The 24,744-nt window shown below is 41.1% G+C and overlaps 1 protein-coding gene across 6 annotated transcripts in view; it reads right to left on the minus strand.

The window, feature by feature from the left end:
- TENM4 (teneurin transmembrane protein 4) overlaps positions 1 to 24,744 on the minus strand; it is a 353,793-nt gene that overhangs the window by 251,024 nt on the left and 78,025 nt on the right. For 4 of the 6 annotated variants that reach the window (XM_056329460.1, XM_056329462.1, XM_056329463.1 and 1 more), the window contains exon 3: positions 16,650 to 16,859. The exons of the other annotated variants lie outside the window; for them this stretch is intronic. In XM_056329460.1, coding sequence (XP_056185435.1) covers positions 16,650 to 16,859 — 210 coding nt within the window. The remainder of the gene's footprint in view (positions 1 to 16,649; positions 16,860 to 24,744) is intronic. 6 annotated transcript variants of the gene reach the window in all.

Here is a 24,744-nt window from a genome sequence, read left to right on the forward strand (position 1 = left end):
ATTGGCTAATTGGAAAATTCTAGGGGCTGGCAGACTGAAATAAGCACCAAACACCTCTAGAGGTAGCAAAATCAAATGCAGGATTTGCCCTGACACATGCAGGAAAAAATGCTCTAATATCACCAGTAATATCACCTAACTGGAACTGTTTATCTTACCAGAAACACTAACAAGCTGGGGAAAAAAGGAAGTTTTGACAGTTGCATAGCAACGATAAAAAGGCAAGGTGGACATTCCCTGAGGATGAGTGTGGCACAGAGAGAGGGCAAGGAGTAACTTGGCACCAGCTGAGCTTGTCGGGTGCTGCCAGCCTGACCTTAGACCAGCTACAATCCAGCAGGCAGCAACTCCTGTGGCGTGACTGCCAGCTCTCTGCCAGCGCCTTTTGCATGTGATCCGGCCAGCTATTTGCATCCAAATAGTATGAAAGCTCTCAGAATAAATAAGCAAGAAGACCAAGTCAAACAGTATGTGCGAAATGGCAGTGTCAAACAAGAAGTTCTCCAGCCAAGGCAGTTTCAGCACTCAAATGGTTCTGCGGTAGAGCATGTGAGGAGCTATGGCATGCTACAGGCTGAGAGCAAGAAGTGATCCATCGTAAACTCACAATGGAACAGCCCACAAAACCATCAGGAGAAGCCAGCCTTTCCATGAGTCACTTAAAAAGAAGACCTGAAAATACCTGAGCTTGCATATTTTGCTCACCTTAAACTCCTGCTAAAATCATTGAGATCAAACCCTAAGTCACATTCAATTGTTGATTTACTCAGTGAAGTACTTTCCTGTTAACACATGAGAAACTATGACTTGCCACCTCCACAACTACCACATGGTGCTGTGACAGTGCCTACACTAACTAGTGGGTTTGGTAGATTATAACCATTACTAGCAAAGGTAATTTATCATATAGAAGAATTTACCATATTTCAGAAGAAGAAAGAAAACAACCTATATGTTGAAGCTAATGAAGAGCAAGCTTTTCTTTTAATTATAAACCAGTGAAGACCAAGCAACAAGGTAAGTGTAACCAAGGAGAAAAATTTGCCCCTAAACCTTTCATTCTCTCTCACAATAATCTTACTTTTTTCTCTTCAATTTTTAACCTTCTTTTGTCACCACCAGCACTAAAAGCTGCTTTTTTCCCCCCTTTTGCTGGAAGAACAAACAAACAGTTGCCATTTCAGTCAAAGCAATGTTATTCTTCAGCTGGTTGGCACCGTTTTCAGCTCACAGGGCGGTCAGTTCCTTTGGCCCCCATCCAGCAAGCTGAATAAACCATTCTGGCAGTAAGTGCAACTCTATTTGGGCTCAGAAATTGGTGCTTCAGACCTGTTTCCAACCTGAGCTCTTCCAATTTACAGCACTCCAACGCCACAGGAAGTACACCAGACCAATCTGAAACTCAAATATATTTGAAACAAAGCTTTCTTCCGCGCTTTTAGGTCTTTTTCTACCCTCTTCTTCCCCCTTTCCTTAATGTTTACAGGTTGGAATTTAATGTTCTTTCTTCTGCCAGAAGTTTGGCTTTTGCAACAAGTACTTCATCCAAGTGAGCCATTTTCTCCAAAATGCACAGCAGCGGCAGAAATCACAGACAGATCCTTATAATCTTTTCTCTTTTTCTCACTTCCAATCTTTTGTATGGAGCACTCTGAGAGTCAAGAATAATTTTCCCAAAATTACAAACCCCATGTTTTTACAGACATGCAGTCACCCAGTGCAAGACTTTGGACTCTCACAGTGCAAAATGAAAAACACAAGAAAACCTGTAGAACAAGAGAAACTATGGTTCAGTAAGTGCAAAGTCTAGCTGGAAGGATTGCAACTGCAGGACCAGGCACTTAAGGCTACTCTTATGCTACACACTCTGGCAGAATAACACTAACAGCAGAATTCCACTTTACTGGGATAAGGGATGGGCTTGTGAAAAGGGCAGCACATGTGAATGTAAAGTTTGAGAAATTGTTTTGAGCACTGTGTTTCAGTGCTCAGGTTATTTCTTTGTCTTTCCTCCCCTCATTTTTCACACCATTAAAATTCCAGCTCAGACACCAGACTCAAAATGAACAAACAAATTTACCTTGGTTGGTATCAAAATCCACTGGCGCTCCGGCGGCTGCTGCTGAAGCTGCAGTGACACTTGAGCTGGGCCAGCAGAAACCACTCAGGCGATTCATGAAGGGAATGCCAGAGTGACAGATTAAGTACAAAACTAATCCACACGTCATGTTTCTACTGCACAGGTGTGTTCAGGGATTATCTTTCTGCCATGCAAGTCACTTATGCCAATCTCTAAAGATCCTTTCTCTTTCCTTCAGCTCCTCAGACTACCTGAAATAAGTCTTCCATGGCTACTGTGCTGAAAAACTTCCAGGGAAATTAATTCTGTAAACTTCAAACGTTATCATTACCTCTTGCATACAATAATTTATCAATCATTGTAGCATGCAAACAACCTACTCTCTTAGCATCTGAGCAGATGAAAGTTATCCACATTCTTTGAAGGGACCTTAAATGTTACCCCCTTCCAGTGCCCTGCAAAGAACAATTTGGGGAAAAAAAGAAACATGAAAGCTTTAAGATCACCTCTAAATCCTGCACATAAATATTACCCTAAGCCAGGATGGAGGTAAATAGTAAAAAAGATGCAAGAGCCCTGAGATGTGTTTGAAGTTGTCAGATAAAAGTTAGCATATACAAACTCCCATTTAGCAATTTGAAGAGGTTCTACTTAATGGATTACACAGCAAATATGGGTTCTGGTTTCCAACAAAAAGTGACATGCAGTAAAATATTTAGGCAATCTTTTGAGTACTACGTAGCATTTCATAAATTAAAGGGCTTTAGTCAGCTTTCCACGTGACAGCAACAAACCCACAGTTCAGTCACAGAATTGTTTGTGTTTTATCACAAGATAGATTGGAGGATCTTCTGGCATGGACTGACACTGACATAAACCGCTCAAGAGTTTTTGCGGAGAAGAAATGGAAGACAAACCAAACTGTTTTAAACAAAAGCTACCACAATATTCAGCACAAGCCTAAATTCCCTTTTCAGAAATTAATGTGAATAAAAACCAGGACAGAATTTTCAAATAGGTAGTTAAAGTGCCTTTACAAATTTCACAACTGTGTTTGAAAACCCTTTGTCATTCCATTAGCAAACAGGATATTTGATGCAGATCTAGATATAAGTAGTACTGTCCATATTTGTGTATTTTATATGAATTCCATGCATGAACACTGCGGTTGTCTGTAAACTGGGGAAATTCCTAATCATACTAAGCCATTTTCAGTGGGTGAAATCAGGTGTAGGAAATTCCTTGCAGACTGTTAGAAATCAATTGCGCCAAAGCGCTCAATTTTGTTAAGTGTCTCTGAGTAGCTTTTGGGAAAGAACATAGTGTAGTGGTTGTTTCAGAAACAGGAGAATAAGGGGGGATGAATCCCGCCGTGATGGTATCACAGAATGCCTGGGTGACCTCAAGCTAGTCACTTGTGACCTCTGTAAAATGGAGATAATCACACTTATCTGATTCAAGGAGGTACCAGGAGACCTACTGTTTCCTAATTGCTTAGAGATATACACAGGCAAGGTACAATATAACTACTTCTATTAAAAACAGTTACATGGGTTAGGTTTCTGGAAATATCTACTGGTGACACAACAGATTTTACCCATCTGTAGTAAAAGTGTCAAGTACTGCTATTATTTTGACCTCATTGATAAAGAAAGGATGGGTGGTCTGGTAGACTGAAGAACATTTTGGCTGGAAGCTATTACCCTTTGAAACGACCTCTTGTTTCAAGTTTCACTGGTGTATCAGAAAAGTTACAGGCAGCAACAGTCAGGCTTTCTGTAACTCATTCTACAAAACCACTAAAATCTGCTTTGTGTCCTCTGACTTGCTACTCCTCTATACTAGTCATAATGATATTTTTCCTAATCAAGCATACATTAATAGTAGGAAACAATGCCACCTCCTTCTGTTTTTACTTGACCCATCTGTCTTTGGGTACTCATTGCATATGTGAAGCTACACCAACCTCAGTTGTCCCACACTATTAGAGAGGCATAGAAAAACTGACTGCAGTACAAAGAAGGACAGCAAAAATGATGGTAATTAAAGAGGAAGCCTGAATTTAAAAATAAAATGCCTGAATGAGGAACAATATGGCTTGAGGTAGAATGTAGAACCTTCTGATAGTCTCATGTAGCCATTCAGTTTCAGGGAGAGAACTTGTCTAAGGTGATTTTAAGGCAGAATTTATGTAAACTGAGTAGCAAGGAAAAGAGCTGATTTACATTAAAACATAGGACAAGCAACCATCAAGCAGTTGTAGTTTTACTGTTGAAATGTGACTCTGGAGAATTTTTACAAAATCTTCACATTCATCCAGGCAGGGTAGGGCAAGGAAGGGGTCAGTGTGTAAGTATTAGTTTTAACCTGGAATAATCCATGCTGATTTCCATTTCACCAAAACAATTTTATACCAAAAATACCTATACAGAATCCAAATATCGGCACCTCTGTCTAAAGTGCTCATTTGCTACAAAGTATCCTTGTTTTACTCAGTGTGTTTGCCAGAATGAACCACTCTGTCATTTATATCAGTAATGAAACCCACACCCACACGTGCTTCAACACCAGACTTGACTAATGGATGAATCTTTATGCCACGCTCCTTATGAAACGCTGTGTCCTATCACGTTGCGACGATACTGCCACTAGATTTATAGCTATAACTAAATCATCTGATCATACCACTTCTGTGCTGTGCTTCTTCCATTACCACCTAATGTATCAAAAGCATCGATTTTACACTTGCGAGCTTTCCTGCTGAAGCACTCCAAGGTCTTGCAGCACTTTATTATATCCCAAGCCCACTCCCATAGCTGTCATGCTAATGAGGCATGTGTTGCTACTTTAATTTTTCTGAAGCAGGTCACAAAGCTCAATTCTCTCCTCATGTGGGAGAACCTGGAGCCCAATTCCTGAGCTGTCAGGGCTGGCTGGTTTTGAATAGTGCATATGATGACACAGACTCTCATCTTACCGGCCTGGCCACTACAACACCCCTTCCCCCCAAACGCCAAAAAGAAATATGGCCACTTATAGTTTCAGAATGCTTTTCCCTATTCGCAGCATGTTGTACTTATCGAACACCTCTTATTCTGAGGTGTCCAAAACACTGAAATTATAACCTGCTTAACCTCAATAATTCTGAGAGGCAGATTTTTGTCTCTACAACGCAGGTCTTACTTAGACAGAAAGAAAATGAAACACACCAAGATTAAGAGACTAAATTGGCAGGACATCTAGAAATAACCTGAAAACCTACAGAAATTTAATGCAACAGAAAAAGGCTCAGATCCTCCAGAAAGGAACAATATATTTTAAGACAATAGGTAAAAATCGCCTGTAATTATGGCTCCCTTCCAACTCGAGATAGTCTATGATTTCTGTGAATTTACTGCCCCGCTAGGGCATCTTCAGTTAGAACAGGTAAGAAAGACAAGTGACAACAGTAATTTTTAGGCTCCTCTGAAAGGCATCCCAAACACTCTTGCTATATTTTGTGGGTTTAATTACCAAATAATGCTGATGACCTAAGAAGTGAAAGGTTAGGAACAATTAGGAGGTTATTAATCAGGGCCAGTCTGGCCTTCTTATTTTGACCACTCAATAATAAAACTACTTGGTGTCTGAGACATTTGATGAGCAAAGAGGACAGATTTAGGCTTCAGCAGTTCAAGTAAAATGGAGTCACTGGTCTTTCACCCCACCATTGCTGCTTTTAGTGAATGGTTGTACATTTTCGTGCTACTTTGACATGTCAATATCAGCTGACCTATTGTAAGCAGAAATGTGATATATGTCTGAATTTTATCAGCTTCTGTCGTACAGTTTGAACCATTTTGTCTTTTTGCTACACTTTCTTTGCTTTATATGGAATACGCTTTAATTAGCAGGCTTCCATTAATAAACCTAATTATCACATGGAAAGAGAAAAAAATTTCTATTTAATCTTCCCCGTTAGAAGTCAGGGAAGACTTTGAAGACATGATAGAAAAAGAGTGCCTAAACTTGCCGGCATCACCAGCCCTTACCTGTGGAGATGTGAGCACATGTTAAAAGCCAGCAGTAAAGCCCTGCAATGCTGTGGACCTATCAGCAGAATGGAGTGGGAGCACAACAGTATTTTTCATTTTCAAGCAACAAACTACTAATGTGCGAAGCTTGTAAGAATCAAACAATGATCATGATCTCCCATTTTATTCATGGAAGAGTGAGGCACCAGCACTTAGGTCACTTGGCCGAGGTCACAAAGTGTCACCAGCCACCAATCTTCTGACTCCCATTTCCAGGCATTACTTACAACAAAATACCAAACTCATAGATTTTGAGCTAATGCCGATCATGCATTTAAAACACTATACCAGGTATTCTATCTCTTTTGGGGGGGTTTCTCTCAATTCACATATCAGGAATTAAAAACAAACAAAACTTTTAACCCTTCAAATTCTGGTGTTTTCCAAACTGCCAGCAAAATTAATTCTTATGTAGGATGCATATACTGGGGCTTGTAGTCCTCAAAGGCTTAACCCAATTGACTCTAAGGAACTGTGACAGTCTTTCATATACAGACCTCCAAGATCAAAGGCTTCTCCTGTGCCATAACTGTCTATCACATCAGCTTTACTACCAAGTATGGGCACTAAGGGCTTGGTCCTGCTGTTAGACACACGGTTAAGGATTGCCCTCTCTTGCACAAAACAACCCTACTGCTTTGCACCCAGGTACACATGGGAAGTAACTTCAAAGGATACACCGTGGTTCATACACACACAGCAAGAAGCTGCACTATCCCCTCATGTCATGTTCCAAATACCATTTTTCAGAAAACTCATGCTGTATTCACAGAAGGCACTTTTTCCTGAGTTACTGCCTCAAACATTTTAACCTGCTCCTTTCCCTTCTACTCACACTATCAAAGCTTCTGCCCAGAATACCTAAAGCTATCACTGCTTTAGCTGAAGAATTTGTTGGCGGTCACATGATGGCTTGAATGCCGTGGTTGAGATTAATAGTGTGTTACAATAAACACAGCAAATAATGCAAAGCACAGAAACGATGGAGGAGGAAGTAGGGGGAGACATCATCTTCTGAGGCTATGCTGTTTAGTTTGAAAGAACACACAGGTCCGAGTGAGACTTCTGGCATCTTCTCCCTTACAAATTAATCACTGGTTCACAGTGACCAGCACGTTTCAACTTATAAATAAAATTCAAAGCCCCCAGGTCCTCATTTTAAAACGGAGACATATGGCTTGAAAACAGCTAATGGAACAAGCTTTCCCAAAGTTTGAGATTGTTCCCAATTGAGAGATCCATTTCACAGTAATAACACAATGCAGCCACAAGTACAAGAGCATCAGACTTCCTTCCTGCATTTTATAACACTTTGCACTTCCACACTAGCTTTTATCTGGTGAACGGAAAAAGTTCTGATGAACATCAGCAATAACTTTTGAAAGTGTAGAAGACACACAACACTGCAGGAATTGAGAGCACACACAGATCCTCAGCCATACAGGCATCAGCTCAGAGATGATACATACCCAGAAGTAAGTTCAATGCTGTGCACCCAAAAATCTGAAAAGATTTGGGGGCAGGTAGAAGGGGAGAAGCTTACATTCTGAAACCTGATGTCTGCAAGTATATTACTTTCTGAAACCTGATGTCTGCAAGTATGGAGCCACAAGTCCCTTTTTGTCTACTTGTTCACCATAGTCTAAACCACAGCTAGCTCCAGTAATATCACACAGGTGAAGAAACAGTTTGGAAGGATACTGAAGCCAACAGCTTGCTCTATCTTCCATTTACAATGGAGAAAACCAAGGCTAAGTTTTTTAGCTGAGAAGCTTGTGGCAGAAACCAGAAGGCTGAATTCCTAGCACTTGCTCCAATCTCTGGACAACTCTGCCTTCAATGTTTTATTCTCCTAAAGCTGCCCAGAAGCATTTTTTCCACACAGAATCTGCTCCTCTGGGGGCTTTGTTTCATGCTAGTCACAAATCTCCTAGTATAACCTGAGGTAGACCAAAACACTGGCAGTCCTGCAGTGAAAAAGCATCTAATGGGCCATAAATTAATGTTTCATTTCCTTTAATAGCGTAATGATTAATTCCTTCTTCAGAGCAAGATTTTGTTGCACATTTGGTAGTTACACTGTAAAGAAAGAAACATTATTTTTTTTTAACATTGAAAAAGATCAAAGCCAGAATGCTGCTATTTTTGTTTGTGCTCTCATAGCTGGGCTCTTTAAACTGATTTTTCTCCCCAATTTTGTAAAGAAAAAGGTAAAAAAAAATCCATCTTAGATGAAACCTTGCACAGCTTGTCAAATTTCAACCCACAGCGAATTTTTACTGAAGATATAAACCTCTGAAAGTAGGGGTTTCTAATGGAAATGCTGACATAACCTTAACTATACCAATGCTGCTGTAATGCTCAGGTTACCAGGAATATTTCTGCTGCCAATTCAGTTTAAGAAGTCTGAATGCATATAATTTGTTCCAGTTGTCTTTCCTCAGAGTGGGGCTCCTTTGTGCACACTTTCCAATGTGGCTTGCATTAAAAGGAAGAAAAAAAACCAACCTACTCCTATGTAAATTCATATACACACTGATACGGTTTTATCACAGCTAAAAAGCTATAAATCTGCTTTTAACTGATTCAGTGTGTTCCCCACTGGCCTGGAAAGGTGACTCATTTCATTGCTGCCCTTCACTGAATGTGACAATCATAACTTTGCTTTGTTCTCTTTGGGGTATTTATTCTTTGAAAAAAAAAAAATATATATAAAAAAAAAAAAGCACCAAAAACCCCCTCAACCCTGACTTGTTGTGTATTCATATTATCCACTCCTGACCAAACGTTACCCTGTTTGAGCTAAAAGGATTTTAGCTGGGTCAGGATTTGACCCTCATTATGCTAGGAATCTAATCCAAATGCCTCCCACCGATACTGGCGATAAGAATCTAGTCCTATAGCAAATGATTTGCCTCTCACCTTTGGCTCATCCTGAAGCCAAACAACTGCCAGGTTAAACAAATACTCTCAGGATGCAAAGTGAATTCATGGGGCCAGAGCTTAAGTGACAGAAAGGTGAGCAGGCATTTCTAGAGCTTCATGTCCTCTGAAAGGTCTGCAGCTTGCACACTGAAATCTTTCTGAATTTTCCTCCTGGTAGGAAGGGTGAAACTGGAGGAACAAAAGCTCAACGGGACAGCTCCAGCACTAAGTGAATAGGAGTAGGAATAATAATTAATGATCTGAGCCTCCTCACACCTGCCAGTTTACAACTTCTTACTTGATCTTCAGGGTCTAAGAGGCAATGACTGATGCTTGGGAATTCAAAACATGAACCTTGTTGCCATCTTTACAACAGATAAAAAGTTGGAGGAATGACTTGAGGACAAATTTTCAAATATGCCAGTGAATTTCTGGACAGTTCTAGTGAGTTCAAGTAGATGACAACTGTGAAAATCAAGCCAAAATGACCTCCTAACTGAATTCTCAAGCTCCTATGGACCTACAGTCAGACACAGCTCTTTCCACAATAAGTGGAAAAGGAGGAATCTTCTCAGGATGATTCACACCCTGATGGCCTGAAATGCCTCTAACTAAATTGAAAGCTTATAATTAATTAGTCTATTGTTTAGTTTTCTCACTAAAATTAAAAGGGAGGAATTTGGGTCACAGGTTCTCTGGCTGAACTCTGAACATGTTCCCAAATTAGAGGATAAATTCAGTGAAAAATTATGTAAAACTGGTTTTCAAAAAAACTTTTTTTTCCAAGCACCTCTCCTACCATTGTATTTTTTTCATTCATCACCACAGATTTCTAAAAAAATGTTATTTTATTAAAGATTGTTTTAATACTATTGCTAAACTAAACATCTTCTAAATCTTTCCTCTCCTTAAGATGTTTCACCCTGAACTTGCTTAAATCTTGTGGGGGTGTGTGGTGGTGGTTAAAAAATTTTAATAGGGAGCACAGTAATCCAAAGAATATTTTTAACTTTTTTAAAGACACTTGGAAAATGATTGGCTGTATTTTCCTATTCCTCAGTTTCCCTTCTGTAATTATGAATTACCATTATGAGTAATGGTAACTGACTGCTAATGGACTCTGCAAATTTCTGGTAAATGATGCAGAGATTAATAGTTATTCTTAACATGCTTAATCAAGTAGTAAAGAAAGAAACAAAAGAAAGCACTATGCGAGGACAAAACACAGTAAGAGAATCAAACCTCAGTCCACAAGCCTTTTTGGAAAGAAAACCAAACAACCTACCCCTCACATTAAAAAAGATATAATTTAATTGGGATTTATTAATAATTATTAGATGAGCAAAATATCAATTATTAATATTACATTATAAAAGGTTCTTTTGCTCTCTTCAGTCAGATCCCTGAAAATTCTCCACTTCTTAGAAGGCTTGCATAGAATAACAGAATGGTTTGGATTGGAAGGGACCTTTAAAGATCATCTAGTCCAACCCTCTCTGCAATAAGCAGGGACATCTTCAACCAGCCCAAGTTGCTCAAAGCCCCGTCCAACCTGACCTTGAACACTTCCAGGAATGGGGCATCCACAGCTTCTCTGGACAAGTTGTTCCAGTGCCTCATCACCCCCACTGTAAAAAATAACCTCATGTCCAATCTAAACCTACCCTCTCTCAGTTTAAAACTGTTGCCTTTTGTCCTGTCACCACAGGCCCTGGTAAAAAGTCTCATTCTTTCTTTGAAATGTTTCAATATTCCATGTCTTTTGGGCTCCCTCCTGCAGTCTGATTTCTCTGTGACTGTCTCTTACACCCCAGTGTTGTAAACACCTAAGCCTGTGCTTAAACAGGACTCCTACAGGACAACTCATCTGTCTGCAGTCAGACCTAAGTTCAGAGGAGTGACGCCTGATGCAAAGCAGGCTGACGCTAAATTCAGCTTTTCAGCTGGTCACACTGGCCTGCAGAATGAGTCTGAAACAGCAGCGTCTGTGTGGCAGAGTGTGCAGCACCAAATACATCAAGGATACTAAGGAAATAAACACCTAGCACAAACATAGGTAGATTAAAAACTTGTAGCAGAAAATGCCCTCTGTTTCTGGAAGACGATTTACTTTAGGTCCAGAAGAAATCCAGCCACAGCATCACTAGCGGCAGATGATCTGGTCAATTACTCAGTGTAAAGTGCCAGAAATGCACAATTTAGATCAAATTAAACTATCGGACAAAACACAGACAAGGCTTTAGTAGTCCTCATCAGCCTTTTTGTGAAGGATTTACTTCCATAAATCTTGTAATAAAAAGGTGGAACACTTTTTCTGAAGGACAGGAAAGGGAGGTAAATTACAAACAGTGTTTGTCTTCAACAGCTCAAGGCTGATCATTAAAGAAAAAAAAATCCTAAAGAGAAAATACGAGACATTCTTTAGGTTACAAATCAGGAGGCTTAGATTGGTCCAATTTAGTTAAAAATGAGAAGGAAGATGTTAGGGGAACTTACTGCTTCAAAACGTCCAGCACTCTAAACAAAGAAAAAGTGGCAAAGGCAGTACACAAATCTGCATTAACTCCCTGACCGCCGATTTTTTTTGCCAAGTGGCTCATTCATGCAGATACCACTAAGTAGAAGCAGCACGTTGTGGGGGTTTTTTTCAGCTTCTGGGGTCAAACTGGTCTTGATTTGGCCTATTTTGCACTGAAATCAAGGACCTATGGAAGTTGCACTCATCTCCTGGGATCTAACCCTGGAATATTTATGTATGTACTCAATATGGTTTTCCCTCCTCTCATCCACTGACATCACAATCTGTGCCTGAGGTGTGGGCCACATTGTCCGTGCTTCACACAACACTGAACAGTCCTCTTGGAATTCAAAGTCTAATAATACTGTGAATCATGCCTACCTCCTGTCTCTCGCTCTCTCCATCAGCAATGTCACTGTGGGTGACTGACAGCGTGACCCTCCGCTGCTGCTTTTTTTGTGAATAAATGCCGTTAGTGGTAGAAAAGGAACAGGACTGGTTAATCAGTGGGGAACAAAGAGTTGTTGGAATAGGGATGTATTTGAGGGAGAAACCAAAGAAACTGGGGCACATATATTCAGAAGTGGTTGATAAGACTCCAAACTGTATTAGTTCCTTCCTATGGAGACTACAGTAGATGTTACCTCAAGTGTCACCTAAGTAAAGTAATTTCTAGGACCGGAGAGTCAGTTTTAGATGTTCTCACAGCTTTCTAGCATCTCCTCACCTCTGCTAGAATTAAATAAAGCCCATGCCCTGGTCTTCGAAATCGTGTTTGGGAATATTAAAGTGCCCAGAACAAGAGGTTATTTTGGCTTTTGTGGCTGCCTTCTGCAGAAGTTGTTTCAAACGCCTACATCCAGCCTTCCTGTCTGCCTAATACGAGCAACTTAAAGAAACACACAAGACCCCACAAAATGGCAAAAGCACACTTCACATCGAGTGACTGCTCACTGACGAAACAGCTGGAAGAAGCCACACACTTTGGCTTTGACTATGAGGCAACGTGGTCAGTGTTCTGAAAGGAATTTAGATGCCAGCTTTCCATGGATTTAATGTATTTTTCAAAATCTGTTCTTTGTCACTCTGCACATTAGCTCCCGATGGGTCTAACAGCCATTACTCTACCTCATAGCTGTGCTAAGCAGAGCTATACCTGCTATCTCCCCAGTGCCACAGCTGTGGATGCTGAGGGAAGTGAACAGCAACAGTCTGGCTGATGTGCTCTTCCTAAACACCATTCTCCAGAGACACTCTATTACTTTTATTTTAATTTGTTTTTTCTGTTATTTACTGATTCAAATGGAGAGAGCTGCTGCGGCCAAGCCAATCACCAGGTTCTACATCCCTCCCCTTGGCTAGTGCTCAACCTTTCCCAGCCAGTCAGCATCCTCCCTGCAACCCTACTGGCTTTTGCTTCTCCTTCCATACCACTGCCTACATGGACCAATGTCCTGACCCAACACAGCATTTGCACGTTTCTTAAAACAATCAGATTACAAGTTGGATGTCTTCAGACAGTTCTGGCTTCTCATCAGTCATATACATACATATATACCCACATACCAGTATATACATATACTGACTGATGAGAAACCTGACGAACTCATTAGTGTTTCTGAATATTCACCAATATACCCAAGGCAGCCTAGTGCTGAAATCCTCAAACCAGGATATTTCCAAGTTCCTGAAAGGAAACACCTTGAGATATTTGAGAAAGCTGGGTTGTTTAGCCTGGAGAAGGGAAGTCTCTGTGCAACTTTTCAATACTTAAAGGAACATGGAGATATACTTTTTACCAGGGCCTGTAGTGACAGAGCAAGGGGTAACAGTATTAAACTAAAAAAGGATAGACTTAGATTTCATATCAGGGAGTCATTATTTACTATGAGAGTGGTGAGACATGCAACAGGTTGCTTAGAGAAGTTGTGGATGCCCTATGCCTGGAACTGTTCAAGGCCAGGTTTGACAGGACTTTGAGCAACCTGGTCTGGTAGAAGATGTCCTTGCCCATGGCAGGCAAGTAGGACTAGATGACCTTTGAAGGTCCCTTCCAACTCAAACCATTCTATAATTCTATGACATGGAGACATTCACATCCTAGCTACTTTGAGTAATTTTCTGGAGTTGACATAAATAAAAACAAAAGCAAAAATGTCCTAAGTCTGGAAAGTTATTTTTCCTTAAAAATAAGTGCCTGCTGATAGTATAGGTACAATAAAAATAGGGAACTTTTAATGTTCTAGATTACTTTTACCTTATAAGAAAAAAACCCAAACAATGGCTTGTAATACATCCAATAGAAAAATAGAAGCCCTAAGACGCCTGCATATTTATACACTTATTAGTTTTTTCCAGCCTTTATTTTAAAGTTTAGTTGGACATTTTCCTGGAAGCGTAGAAATAATACTGTAGGCATTATTACCTTTCTGGAATGAAAGGAACTTAGATAAAGAATAGCCTACTATATCTTCAAAAAGTAGCATGTTTCTTGAGTTCCATGTGCATTATATTTCCAATTTACATGGGGATTTGTAACAGCGGTGCTGCTCCCTGGGTGTTACTTACTTTGGATGGACTTCTCTAAGGCTGAGTTTACACAGCTGTGGAAGGAAAACCTAGCCACAATCAATTAAAAAGTGCAACACAAATCCTTTGGACAGCATTCTCGGGCTGTCCTGCTGTTGAGACAGCTACTATTCTCTGAGAATGAGTGCTCTAACTGTATTAAACTTAGTCCTAACCAAAATAAGCTTTTACTAATTTTCACTATTTAAGGAACATAAAGACCTGCCTTTGTCATTTAAAGTTTAAGCTGACTAAGCCTGGTAGAAACAGAACCTTAAGGAACTAAAGCAATTAGATCCATTTACAGAAGCCAGAAGAGTCTGTGGGTTTTAGACATGATGGGCTTGTATAGTCTGTACTTCTTATTCATGTGGACTCTCAGATTATGGGTTGATAGGTGGCATAATAAGTCACCTTTGTTTTCCTCCTGATAGCAGTGTGATGCTGAGCTGATCCTAACAGGTCACCAGTGTGCTGGCATTACCTGCACTTCTGATCACTGAACAACTAGAATAAGCACGCAAATGAGACCCCAGACGCCCTGTCTTTGTGTGGGACATATTTATTACCAACCTGCTGAATCCTACACACAAAGAAGGCCTCAGGGAATGTAGTATGTCTACAAGCCAATGCAAAAAGCACTGAGAAAAAAGAGCATAAATAAGCAGGCAGCTGAAAAGCCTAAACTCTAACTCACCAGCACATCAATAATACAATAATGTCGTCAAGCCACTGTGGACTCTGAACACTGCTTTCTCTGTTGTTCAGCTAATTAGTAAAAGAAGAGATTAAGGTCTTTAATCTCACTTGCTTTCTCTTTCTTCCCTCTTTTTACCTGAGAGTGTGCATGTATGTGTATATATATATTCCCTAAATGAACAAAGATAATATGCACATTTCAATGTTGAAAACATGGGGTGGAGCACGAGTTTGTCTTTGCTTCCAACAAGAGGGTCATCTACATGACTTCAAATTTCAATGTACTGCGACTGCAAGGAGTCAGATGTGTGTGTGTTACAGGGTGGGAGGGGAGGGGGGATGCTGAACAGAGGATATGAATTTTAAGCAGATTCCCCAATGAATATGACACTGTATTTCTCCCTACTCTCCTTAGGATGACAATCCAGAGGAGATAACCTCCTCCTCTGAAGGTAAAGTTAGTTTTTACCATAACAAATCCAACAAAAGAAAAGAAGAGGGAAACATGGGGGGTGGTGGGGTTGGTGGAGGGAGACACAAATTAAATGTCAAACTTTCTTTCCTTACTTGGAGATAACAGCATACTAAGAAACCTTCTTAGAAGCTTAACATAAATGCCTTTAAGCTGTTGCCAGCTGCAGTAAACCTCTCTCTCACCTTTCTTTCTCTCTTTCAAGATATCTTTGAATGCCTTCTCCTTCATCATAAATCAGACCTGTGAGCAATTATCACTCAAGCCGGATGGCAGCGGCCTGAGTGGCCACTGCTATTCCACTGCTGTAATCTGCACTTTGTCAGGTTACACTACCCTTGATGAAATTTCACATTTCTTTGCCAATGAGCGCTACCTCTCTGTTTATGACTCATTGTCTTTGCAGCAGAGAGCTGTGAATCTCATTCCTCTTCTTGAAATTGTTTAAGCAGCACAGTCCATCCGGTGGTGCTAAGCACCCTCAGCTCCCCGTTGGGGAGTCTTAGAGCATCCCAGAAGCACTGGGTTGTGCTGCTGCCTCAAATACTTACCCTGTATCTCTCAGCCACCTCTGAGGGAGGCATGGACGCAGACAGCCTCCTCTGGCCTCTGAGGCTGAGCACAGGGTGCTGATGCTACTGTCACAACTCACAAGGAAACTCCCAAGTTTTCAGCATTGCCTTTTCCATCTATACAACCCCTTTGGTGACAGGTCGGTGACAGCAGCGGGAGCTCCAGGCCGCTCTCAGGTGCTGAGGGGCTGCGGTGGCAGGACCCACCTGGCCGCCCTCCCCTCAGCCCCCCCGCTGCACCTGGCCACCCTCACAGAGAAGGGTGTTTCTTTGGTGAGTTTCTCAGTCAGGAGTTTTTTTTAAAAAAAGAAAAATTAAAAAGCCCAACAAAATCAAGCCCCCCCCCAAAAAAAAAAACCAACAAACCAAAACAAAAACAACCAAAAAACCAAAAACACCCAAAGAACAGGGGAGAGTGCTCCAGCCTTCAACTCAGGGAAGTTTCTGGAGCTGTGCCCAGGTACCACCGTGGGTGGCTCATCCCTCACCACAGCCACCCAGCAACACGCGCAGCAGCCAGCATGAACCTTTCCAACACTGCGTTTTGCAAGCTTTATGAGGTGATTTCCCCCCCACCACCACCACCATTCCCCTTAACCCCTCTCCCCAAATTACTTATTTATTTTTAAACAAAATCCCCAAACCAACCCAAAGGGCACATCCGCAACCTCAAGCCAACCTCCATCCCCGCGCACGGCTGTCGGACCAGCGAGAAAAGTATGTAGAGAGAGAAGTCACTCACCGTTGGCGGCGACACAGAGGTTTCCAGAGCCACTTTTAACTAAGAATGAATTAGGGACAAACTCTTCCTCAGAGTCAGAGTCCGCGGCCGGCTGGGCCGCGCCGTTGCCCAGCAACCGCCCCGGGCCCTCATTGGCCGACGGCGAGGGGGGAGGGGAGGGGGACTGCTCGGGGGGGGTGGAGGAGGCGGACGAACAACGCAGGGGAGGACCTGCGGGCCACAAACAGACACGGACACACAGAGAGAAAAGGGCGGGGGGGGGGTGGGGGGTGAGAACGACACACACACACAAAAACAAAAAAGAAATAAAGTAAACAAATAAACCCGACAAAACACAGACAGAGAGACAAAAATGTTGAGCCGGGGAACGAGGGAAGGCTGCCCCCCTCGACGCCTGCCCCGAAGGGGCAGCCCAGCCTGAGGGGGTCCGACTGCACATATCTGCCCGCCGGCGCTGAGGGGGCGTCGCTGTCCCCCGGGCGGTGACCCTCCCTTAAAACTCGTATCCATCCGAATTTTTTTTGTAATTTTGGTTTTGGAGGGAGCCCCTGGTGTGAGAGATGCTTCGTGCCACAGAGCGGGTACTTGCTGTCAGTGAAGACGAGCATCGACGCCGGGCAGCGTTGTGCTAAAGGGAAAACTTTTGCCTGACGTGTTGTGAGGTAAATTATTTCTGATTTTGTGTGAAAAGGGTAAGGTCCTTTTGGGGATTGGGTTTAACCATTCCCTTATCGAGTTTATAAGGCAAACAGCCCGAAACCTCCCTCAGGCGGGCAGAAGGTGGAGGAGGGCGCCAGGCATCACTATGTGGTGTTGAAGCATGTCAGCGAACCAACGTGCTGACACAGGGCAGAAGCAAAGCTCTGTGCAGTGTCATTTCATTGATTAAATCATAAGAAATGCAGCAAATTAGGTTCTTAGATAATATTTTACATAAAGCTGTGTCTGATTGAGGGAGACCTACTGGCTGCAAGGAAATTGGATAAGGTACATGGAGGTTAAGTAGATCCAATTCAAAAAGCACACTGTAAATAATGGTTATCAGGGTCTTATTCCAATCAGATTTTTAAGCAAAACTGGGAAATCAGAACCCCCAAACTGGTGAAAAAACTATTGGGCAAACGTGGAGGTCAGATATGTGCAGTACATCAATAAAAACAGGGGGAATATGAACACAGACATATAATAGGTTAAAATACAGGACAATGCATTTAAACATGAGCTTTTCCCCTTGATACATTTGATCTGGAAGTCATAATGATTAATCTCCCATATTTTCCCAAATACTGAAATGTTATCATGCAAAATCCATCAAAATAAAAGAATAACAGTCAGCACAAGAAAACTAGCAAACGTAAAAAATGATCTGTTTCTAAAAAAATACATTTTGAACATAACATAGCACACAACATAGCTGTACAATATTTCTTATGAAACACAATATGAACACTTTAGAAAAGGACACAAACCCAAAACAATAAAGTGGGTTTAACATTTAAATCCCCCAAAGCTGGTTCTGCTAAGTTTCCTTCCACCTTGGTCATCAGTTTTTCTCATGACAAACCCTTGGTTGTCACCTCCCTGGCATATGCAGATCTTATAAATTGTGAATTATAATCAGAGCAGAAATTGTGGTGTGGGAGGCAAAGCCTGGGAACTGGGGAGAATATAGGACTGTACCTGTGCTCAGAGACACTCAAGTGACTGTGGTCACCCAAAGGAGAAGCCAGTCTTGGTAGAGACCCTACGCTTTCTTGCATGAACTGCAGTCTGGGCAGCGTGCAGACTGAGTGCAGAAGTAGTGAGCCCTGTGCGTTTTGTTATGGTCAGCAGTAGAGTTGTGCCGGTCTTGTTCTTTCTGACAACCCTCCAAACAAAGAACTTCCTCCTTTAGGAATGCAGCTTTTAAGGAATCTGCAGCCCACTTCACACTCCCTGATCCTTTTTGCGGTGCCAGAGCTGTAACCTTCCCATTGTGTTAACTACTGGTAGGAGCTGGAGAGAGACAGCAAAAAAGGGAGCTTGTGCAAGTGGATGAGCACGGCTTTCCCTGTCACAGACCCTGACGTGCAAATAGAGATTCAGCTCTAACTCTGATGTGCACTTGAAAAGAGCAAAGTCTACTTTGCGTCATCCTCTTTGCTGCAATGGAGATTTGATGATCCCTGACATGTAATAAAGTTTAAATCATGACTTTGATTTGCTGTGCATTTCTAACAAAACAAGATAGTATGGTCAGAGCCTGAATCTAGCATGATGATGAGTGAAATGGAAAGAAGGTGTTAAACCTATGTCTTCCTATAGACCCATACAGTTTTTCAGAGTGCTTTGTAACTGGACAACACATTCTTCGAGCCATTAAGAGAGACAAACTAGATTATTTAAAAAAAATTTTCTCATCTCTGACTCACCCAAAGAGCAGTAAAAATGCTTACAAAGGAGGTTAATGGTGTGACTACCTGTGACAAAAATTTGTGTGGTAAATTACAGTAGACCCGCAATGCTGTCCCTGTGTTTTGGTCAGACAGAACGCTTGGCATATCTGTACATGTAGTCTGTAGTCTGAACATAAAGACCAGGAGCAGAATGAGCTGAATTTGGAATCATAACCCTAAAGCCAAAAGTCAGTGCTTTTGTTAGCCCACATCAGAAACCTTCTGCCATTTCCACATGGTTGCAGGTTGGGTTTTTCGGTATGAGCTTTTACCATCTCCCAGTATTGCAGTTTTGGCAAGGATAAAAGAGAAATTATGAAAAAGCCTGAAACCTTTGTTATGGAAATTTTGGATTTTAATCGACTGTGCCATTTCAGAGTGCACATGAGAAGTTCCCGTTGTTACACACACTTCCAGCAGTGCATGAGCTGACCTTTACAAGGGAAGGTTCCCTAGGAATCGTGAGTACTAACTACATTACTGAGGGCTGCGCCACTGTGAAGGCTACTGGCACATACCACTGTGTTCCCTGGAAAATTTTCTTTCTGGCACACAATATTGGTGTGGACGACATTTGGAGATATTGGAGATTTGACAAGCTGCTGGATGGAAGGTGTGCACTGGTCTTCTGTGCTGACAACATCCAATTAAAACATACGGGGACAAAGCAATACCTTTCTTCTTAACATATCAGCCACTCTATTTGTAAAACAGGGATGTCTTAAGTTGTGGAACCTTTAAGAGATTGCCTCCTTTTCTCTGCTTGGACAGAAACCCCAAAATTAAATCTGACCTTTTTGCAAAAAATAAACCAACAGAAAAATGAAATACACAAGTGCGTATCCTTCTCAGACAAGTATCTCATTGAATTTACTGCAGCTGCAGGTCCAAGTAAAACAAGCAGGATTCGGCCTGTAAACTTTCATTCCAGCTGCCAGAGCAAAATTTCTAATTGATTAGTACAAAATGAATTCGCAGCAATCCTGGGTTGCTATGGAACCTGAACAAGTAGGCCAAGTCACTTTGCAGTATGTGCTGTTTCTCCTTCAAAAATACAAAACAGAAGGACTAGATAACACATTCATTATGCACACTCTTGCAATTTGGAAGCTAACTCAAAGAAAAACAAAACGGATTCCAAGTATGGGCCCCTTGGCATCAATTTGTAACAATCTTGTATATCCGCTTGCAGTGAACAGTCAAAATTATGTTCTTTGGACTTGAGGCAGGAATAATATAAGTTGAATGTCTCTGTATGGATGATACGTTACTTGCACATATTCAGAGGAAAACCGAACATAAACTTTTATTTTATCTATGTACCAGTATTTCAGATTAAGATTTTAAAAAATTGGGAAGATATCTTACAGTCTCTGGTAGATTTATGAAAGCACTTACGAAACACAAACTTTGGAAATAGATTAACGCGAAGAATCTGTTCCCCAACTTAACGAAAGAACTCTGCAAAATTCAGGCAACAGCTTTAAATTTAGGGAAAAGACAGCCAGAGCAGACTCTAAATAGTTAGGGAAAAGAAAGACAAACAATAAACATGCCTTCAGTTTATGCTACACATTTGGCTGTAATATTTCAGACTGTGTGTGTTTCTAGAATTACTCTGTCTCTTGCAGGATTTGGCCTTCAGAGATCAAGGGCTGATTTAAAACGGGTGTATTCAAGCTAGTGTGAATAGAAAGGCTGCCAAAAATATAGAATACTCAAGGAGGTACTTTTAAATGAAGGACAGTAAATTGTTTCATAGACTATATTCGGTGGATTATACTCATATGTTTACAATTTGTCCCAGAAGAGGTGGAGAAGAGTGGATATACAAATGCTGACTTTTCACAGAACTGATACAACAAAGCAACAGGATTTAACAGTGTTCAATATACCCAGAATGGTATTATCTGAAATCAATAAAAATAATAATTAATACAGCTTTTTTCCCATAGTACCTTCTTGTGTCAAACTTCAATCAAGAATATTTAAGAGCTTTACAAGCATTGAGTAGGTAAGATTTTAAATCCTGTTATCAGATCTATTGGGATCTGTTATCAGTTTGGCTGACAAAATTAGATTGACTGGGGAGCAGACTTACACTTCTGACAATTAAGGAAACTGAGGCGCAGAGAAGTGAATTAATTTGATTCAACATTCTGGTTTTTTCTGTATCTGCATACTGTATCTCTAGCCACCAAAATACTCTACAAAGCTGTTTTCCACACTCAAAATATTTTAAATTAGCAGAATTCCTGCCATAAAGGAAGGACAGAGTGTGGGCAGAAGTACTGTCAGCACAATTACCTTCTCAGTACAGCAACTACAGTAGTTCTCACCTAAGAACTTTTGCATTAAGTCATACCACTGAAAATGCTTGGCCTTTGTACAACCTGAAAATATGGAGGTTTCAAATGGTGGTACCGGTGCACCAGTAACGGTAAGCACCATTACTAACAAAAGATATCACAATACAGCTCTGGCCTTTAAAATGTAGGGCACTGGTATGTGTTGTGGGCTCATAGGGAGGCTGTGTAAATGATAGCAGAGTGTATTCTGTAGTGTGCTGGGTGGGTGCATTATCCTGTCAAAAGAAAAAGAGTGGAAACAGATGCACTTCTTTTTCTGTCTTCCCCTCACTTTGCGCAGTGGTTTTGAGTGATTTTTATTGACATTGAAACTAAATCTTACTGATCTATATTGAAACTGTAGCTAGTCTTGCGCTGGAGAAAACCATCACCTGCTTATGCAACAGAAATGCTTAGCTACCTCTCTCTGATAAAAGAAATTAATTAATAAATAAATCTAAAACTCAGGCAACTTCATCCCACAACACATCTTATTGATTGAAACCCCACAAGCATGAAGCAGTACTGTAGGGTTGGGATCTTCTTACATGAAAGAGCTATATTGGAAAAATGGCAAGCGGAGTGGGTACCAGGACATCCCAAGCAGCCCCTCTGAGATGGATTGCTGACACATGGGACAAGGTGGGAAGGACATTGCCTGCCTGGCAGTGTTCAGTTCCCCACAGAATATAATAGGCAGTGATTTGCTACACTGGTATTTCAGGACATCAGCGATCCTATTGGCTTGAGGAGGGGAGTGGGAGAGTATCTGGCATTTTGCTTTTCAAGGTGAAGGGGAATGAACTATTTCAAGATAAGCCCTAATTATCACATGGCGAAAGACTGTTCCAGCATCCAGGAGCTTTGCTCTCTCAGAGACAGAGAAAGGATTTTTCCTAAGGGACAAACAGCATTCATGCCTTTTTCATGGCAGCATATCGTGCCTTTCCTGTGGACAGTATAAAACACCTCTGGAAAAAGAGCAAGCTCAACTAGCTGTCTGGCAAAACATGTCAGTGAATCATAGGAGTAAGGAATTGTTGCACAGATTTATTGCAGTTCTTTAACAATAGGTGGTCACAACATTCTTAGTTCAACAGGGAATATATATCTTGTGTTTAGAACTGATTAAAAAAGCAGTCTTGGAAAACTACTTTTAGTTATTTATATTTCCTGAATTTCCACCTGCATTTATGTTTATTTTATTTAATTTAATTTTGTGCATTTGATTTATAGCTACAGAGCCAGAGGGGAAAATAAATGAAATAAAGGGGACAAATTAATATCATCTTAACAAGAAAAACCTGGGCAGCTGCCATGTCACCAAAATTAAGAAATGAGTAGTTTAGCCTCAAAAATGAGAAATAATCACATGCCCTGTATGAAGACTGGTATATTGGGAAAAAAGGGCCATGCAAGGTTAAGAAGAAATGAATAAATTCACTTGGACTGAAGTGGAGTATGCAGAACACATGTTACATGAACTTCACCTGCCTTGCAGGTGATTTGTGTTACTCTTGCAAACTGTGTTCCCCACCCCCCCCCCGCCCCGTGCTGTGAAGATATGCAATATTTTTTTTTATCCGTTTGCCAGGATGGTATAGTTTCTAGCAAGGAAGTCACAAAGTCACCATCAGCAGGAACTCAGGAACATACTTGCTCATACAGGGCAGACCTCCCTTCGGGTGGAAAATGTCCGGAATGGTGGCAGCTGTGTGAGGGACGATGTGATGCTGGGTTGTGTAAGAGCAACACAACTGTATTCTGTTCCCTTCCTCTGTCCCAGCAGAACTCATGGACCAAGCGGTTAGGCCTTGTGCAATTATTCTCCAAATGAAGCAGAAGGTAGAATGGGACAAGAAATAACCCAGACCTCAGATCTCCTTTCCCACAGCTCCTGAGGTTACTAACCTGACCCAAACCAGCAGAAAACAATTATCCATTGAGCAAGATGGAGAGGAGCAGGGAGGAAATTGTTCCCTTCTGAAATGCAGTTCCTCCGGGGCTTGGGGTTCTCTGGAGCGGCACAGCCGCACTTATAATTTTTTTGCCAACACAAGAAAATAATATGGCAGATTTTCAGAAAATTACACGGGCAATTGCCTGAGCCGGATACTCAGCTTGCTCATTTGTAGGCACAACAGTAGAAACAGATTGTATAAGTTAGCTACACGATTTTCTGAAACATCGGTCTCCAAGGAAGAGATTGTGCTGTTATTCAAAAGCACAAGCAGGTAATGTAATTTCCAAGTATATGGGAGATTGCTTGTATCTCTTTCAAAATCAAAGAAGTAAGGATCAAGAAAGAAAGACTCTCTTCTGACAGAGGCAGTATAAATAAACCTAATCGCCACAGAATATTTATATCATTCCTTGAGAAATATTTATGCAAGTAATTCACATCATCTAAAGTTTTAAGGAAAATGCAAGCCCCTAATTATGGATCAGCATTACAAAAGCTTGTGCAGCTTTACTCAAACCCAACGTGTAAAAGAATAATGTAATCAGTAGGAAGGCTGATGAGCTGCCCGTGAAGTGGCCTCTCTCAATCTGACACTAATGCTCTATCTGATCCAAAACACCCGATATAAAACATGAAGTTCTCTGCAAATGATTACATGCAAATCTCCTAAAAGATCCATTTTCCTGTATTTAAACACCAGACTGTAGGCTTTGTAGGAATTGCTTTCTCTAACCTTAACGCTAACAGAAAGGTTTACACTAGCCTTCCAAACTTCTTCTCTGTTGCCCTAGCAGGGAACAGTTATTATACACAGTCATTACAAGGCTTTTTCACCTGCCCTAGCAAATAAGATTTACACAAATATCTTGCAGGGTGGTTGGCGCTAATTTTCTAAAATTAACTTCTGAAGTAGTGCCAGAGGAGACAAACCTATGGAACACTACAAACCAACCAAAATTGTGTGACATTAGAACCCACGTACCAGGGAGCAAAACTAATTCATCCTATAGCCAAAGCACCAAAAAATCCACAAGTTCAGCTCATGATTAATGATACACTCTATGACATTCCTGGCCAGTGAGGATGGGGTTTACATACATTGTATGTATGTAATACATACCTGGTGAGGCAAACTATAAAGAATAAAATACATATTTCCCAATGTTAACTAGAGAATCACAAATGAGCATCTCTTGAAAGGAATGAAGGTTGCAGTTGTTAAGAGAAATCTGGTACTTGTCTGTGGAATTGAAAGGGTAATGTGACACTGTGCGGTATAGTCACTATAAGGTTTCCCTGCAGTCAGGGGAAGTACAGCCTTATCTTCCAGAGGCCACTTAATTCTGTCT

This window comes from Falco biarmicus, chromosome 2, assembly GCF_023638135.1.
Source record: "Falco biarmicus isolate bFalBia1 chromosome 2, bFalBia1.pri, whole genome shotgun sequence".
Classification (NCBI taxonomy): Eukaryota; Metazoa; Chordata; class Aves; order Falconiformes; family Falconidae; genus Falco; species Falco biarmicus.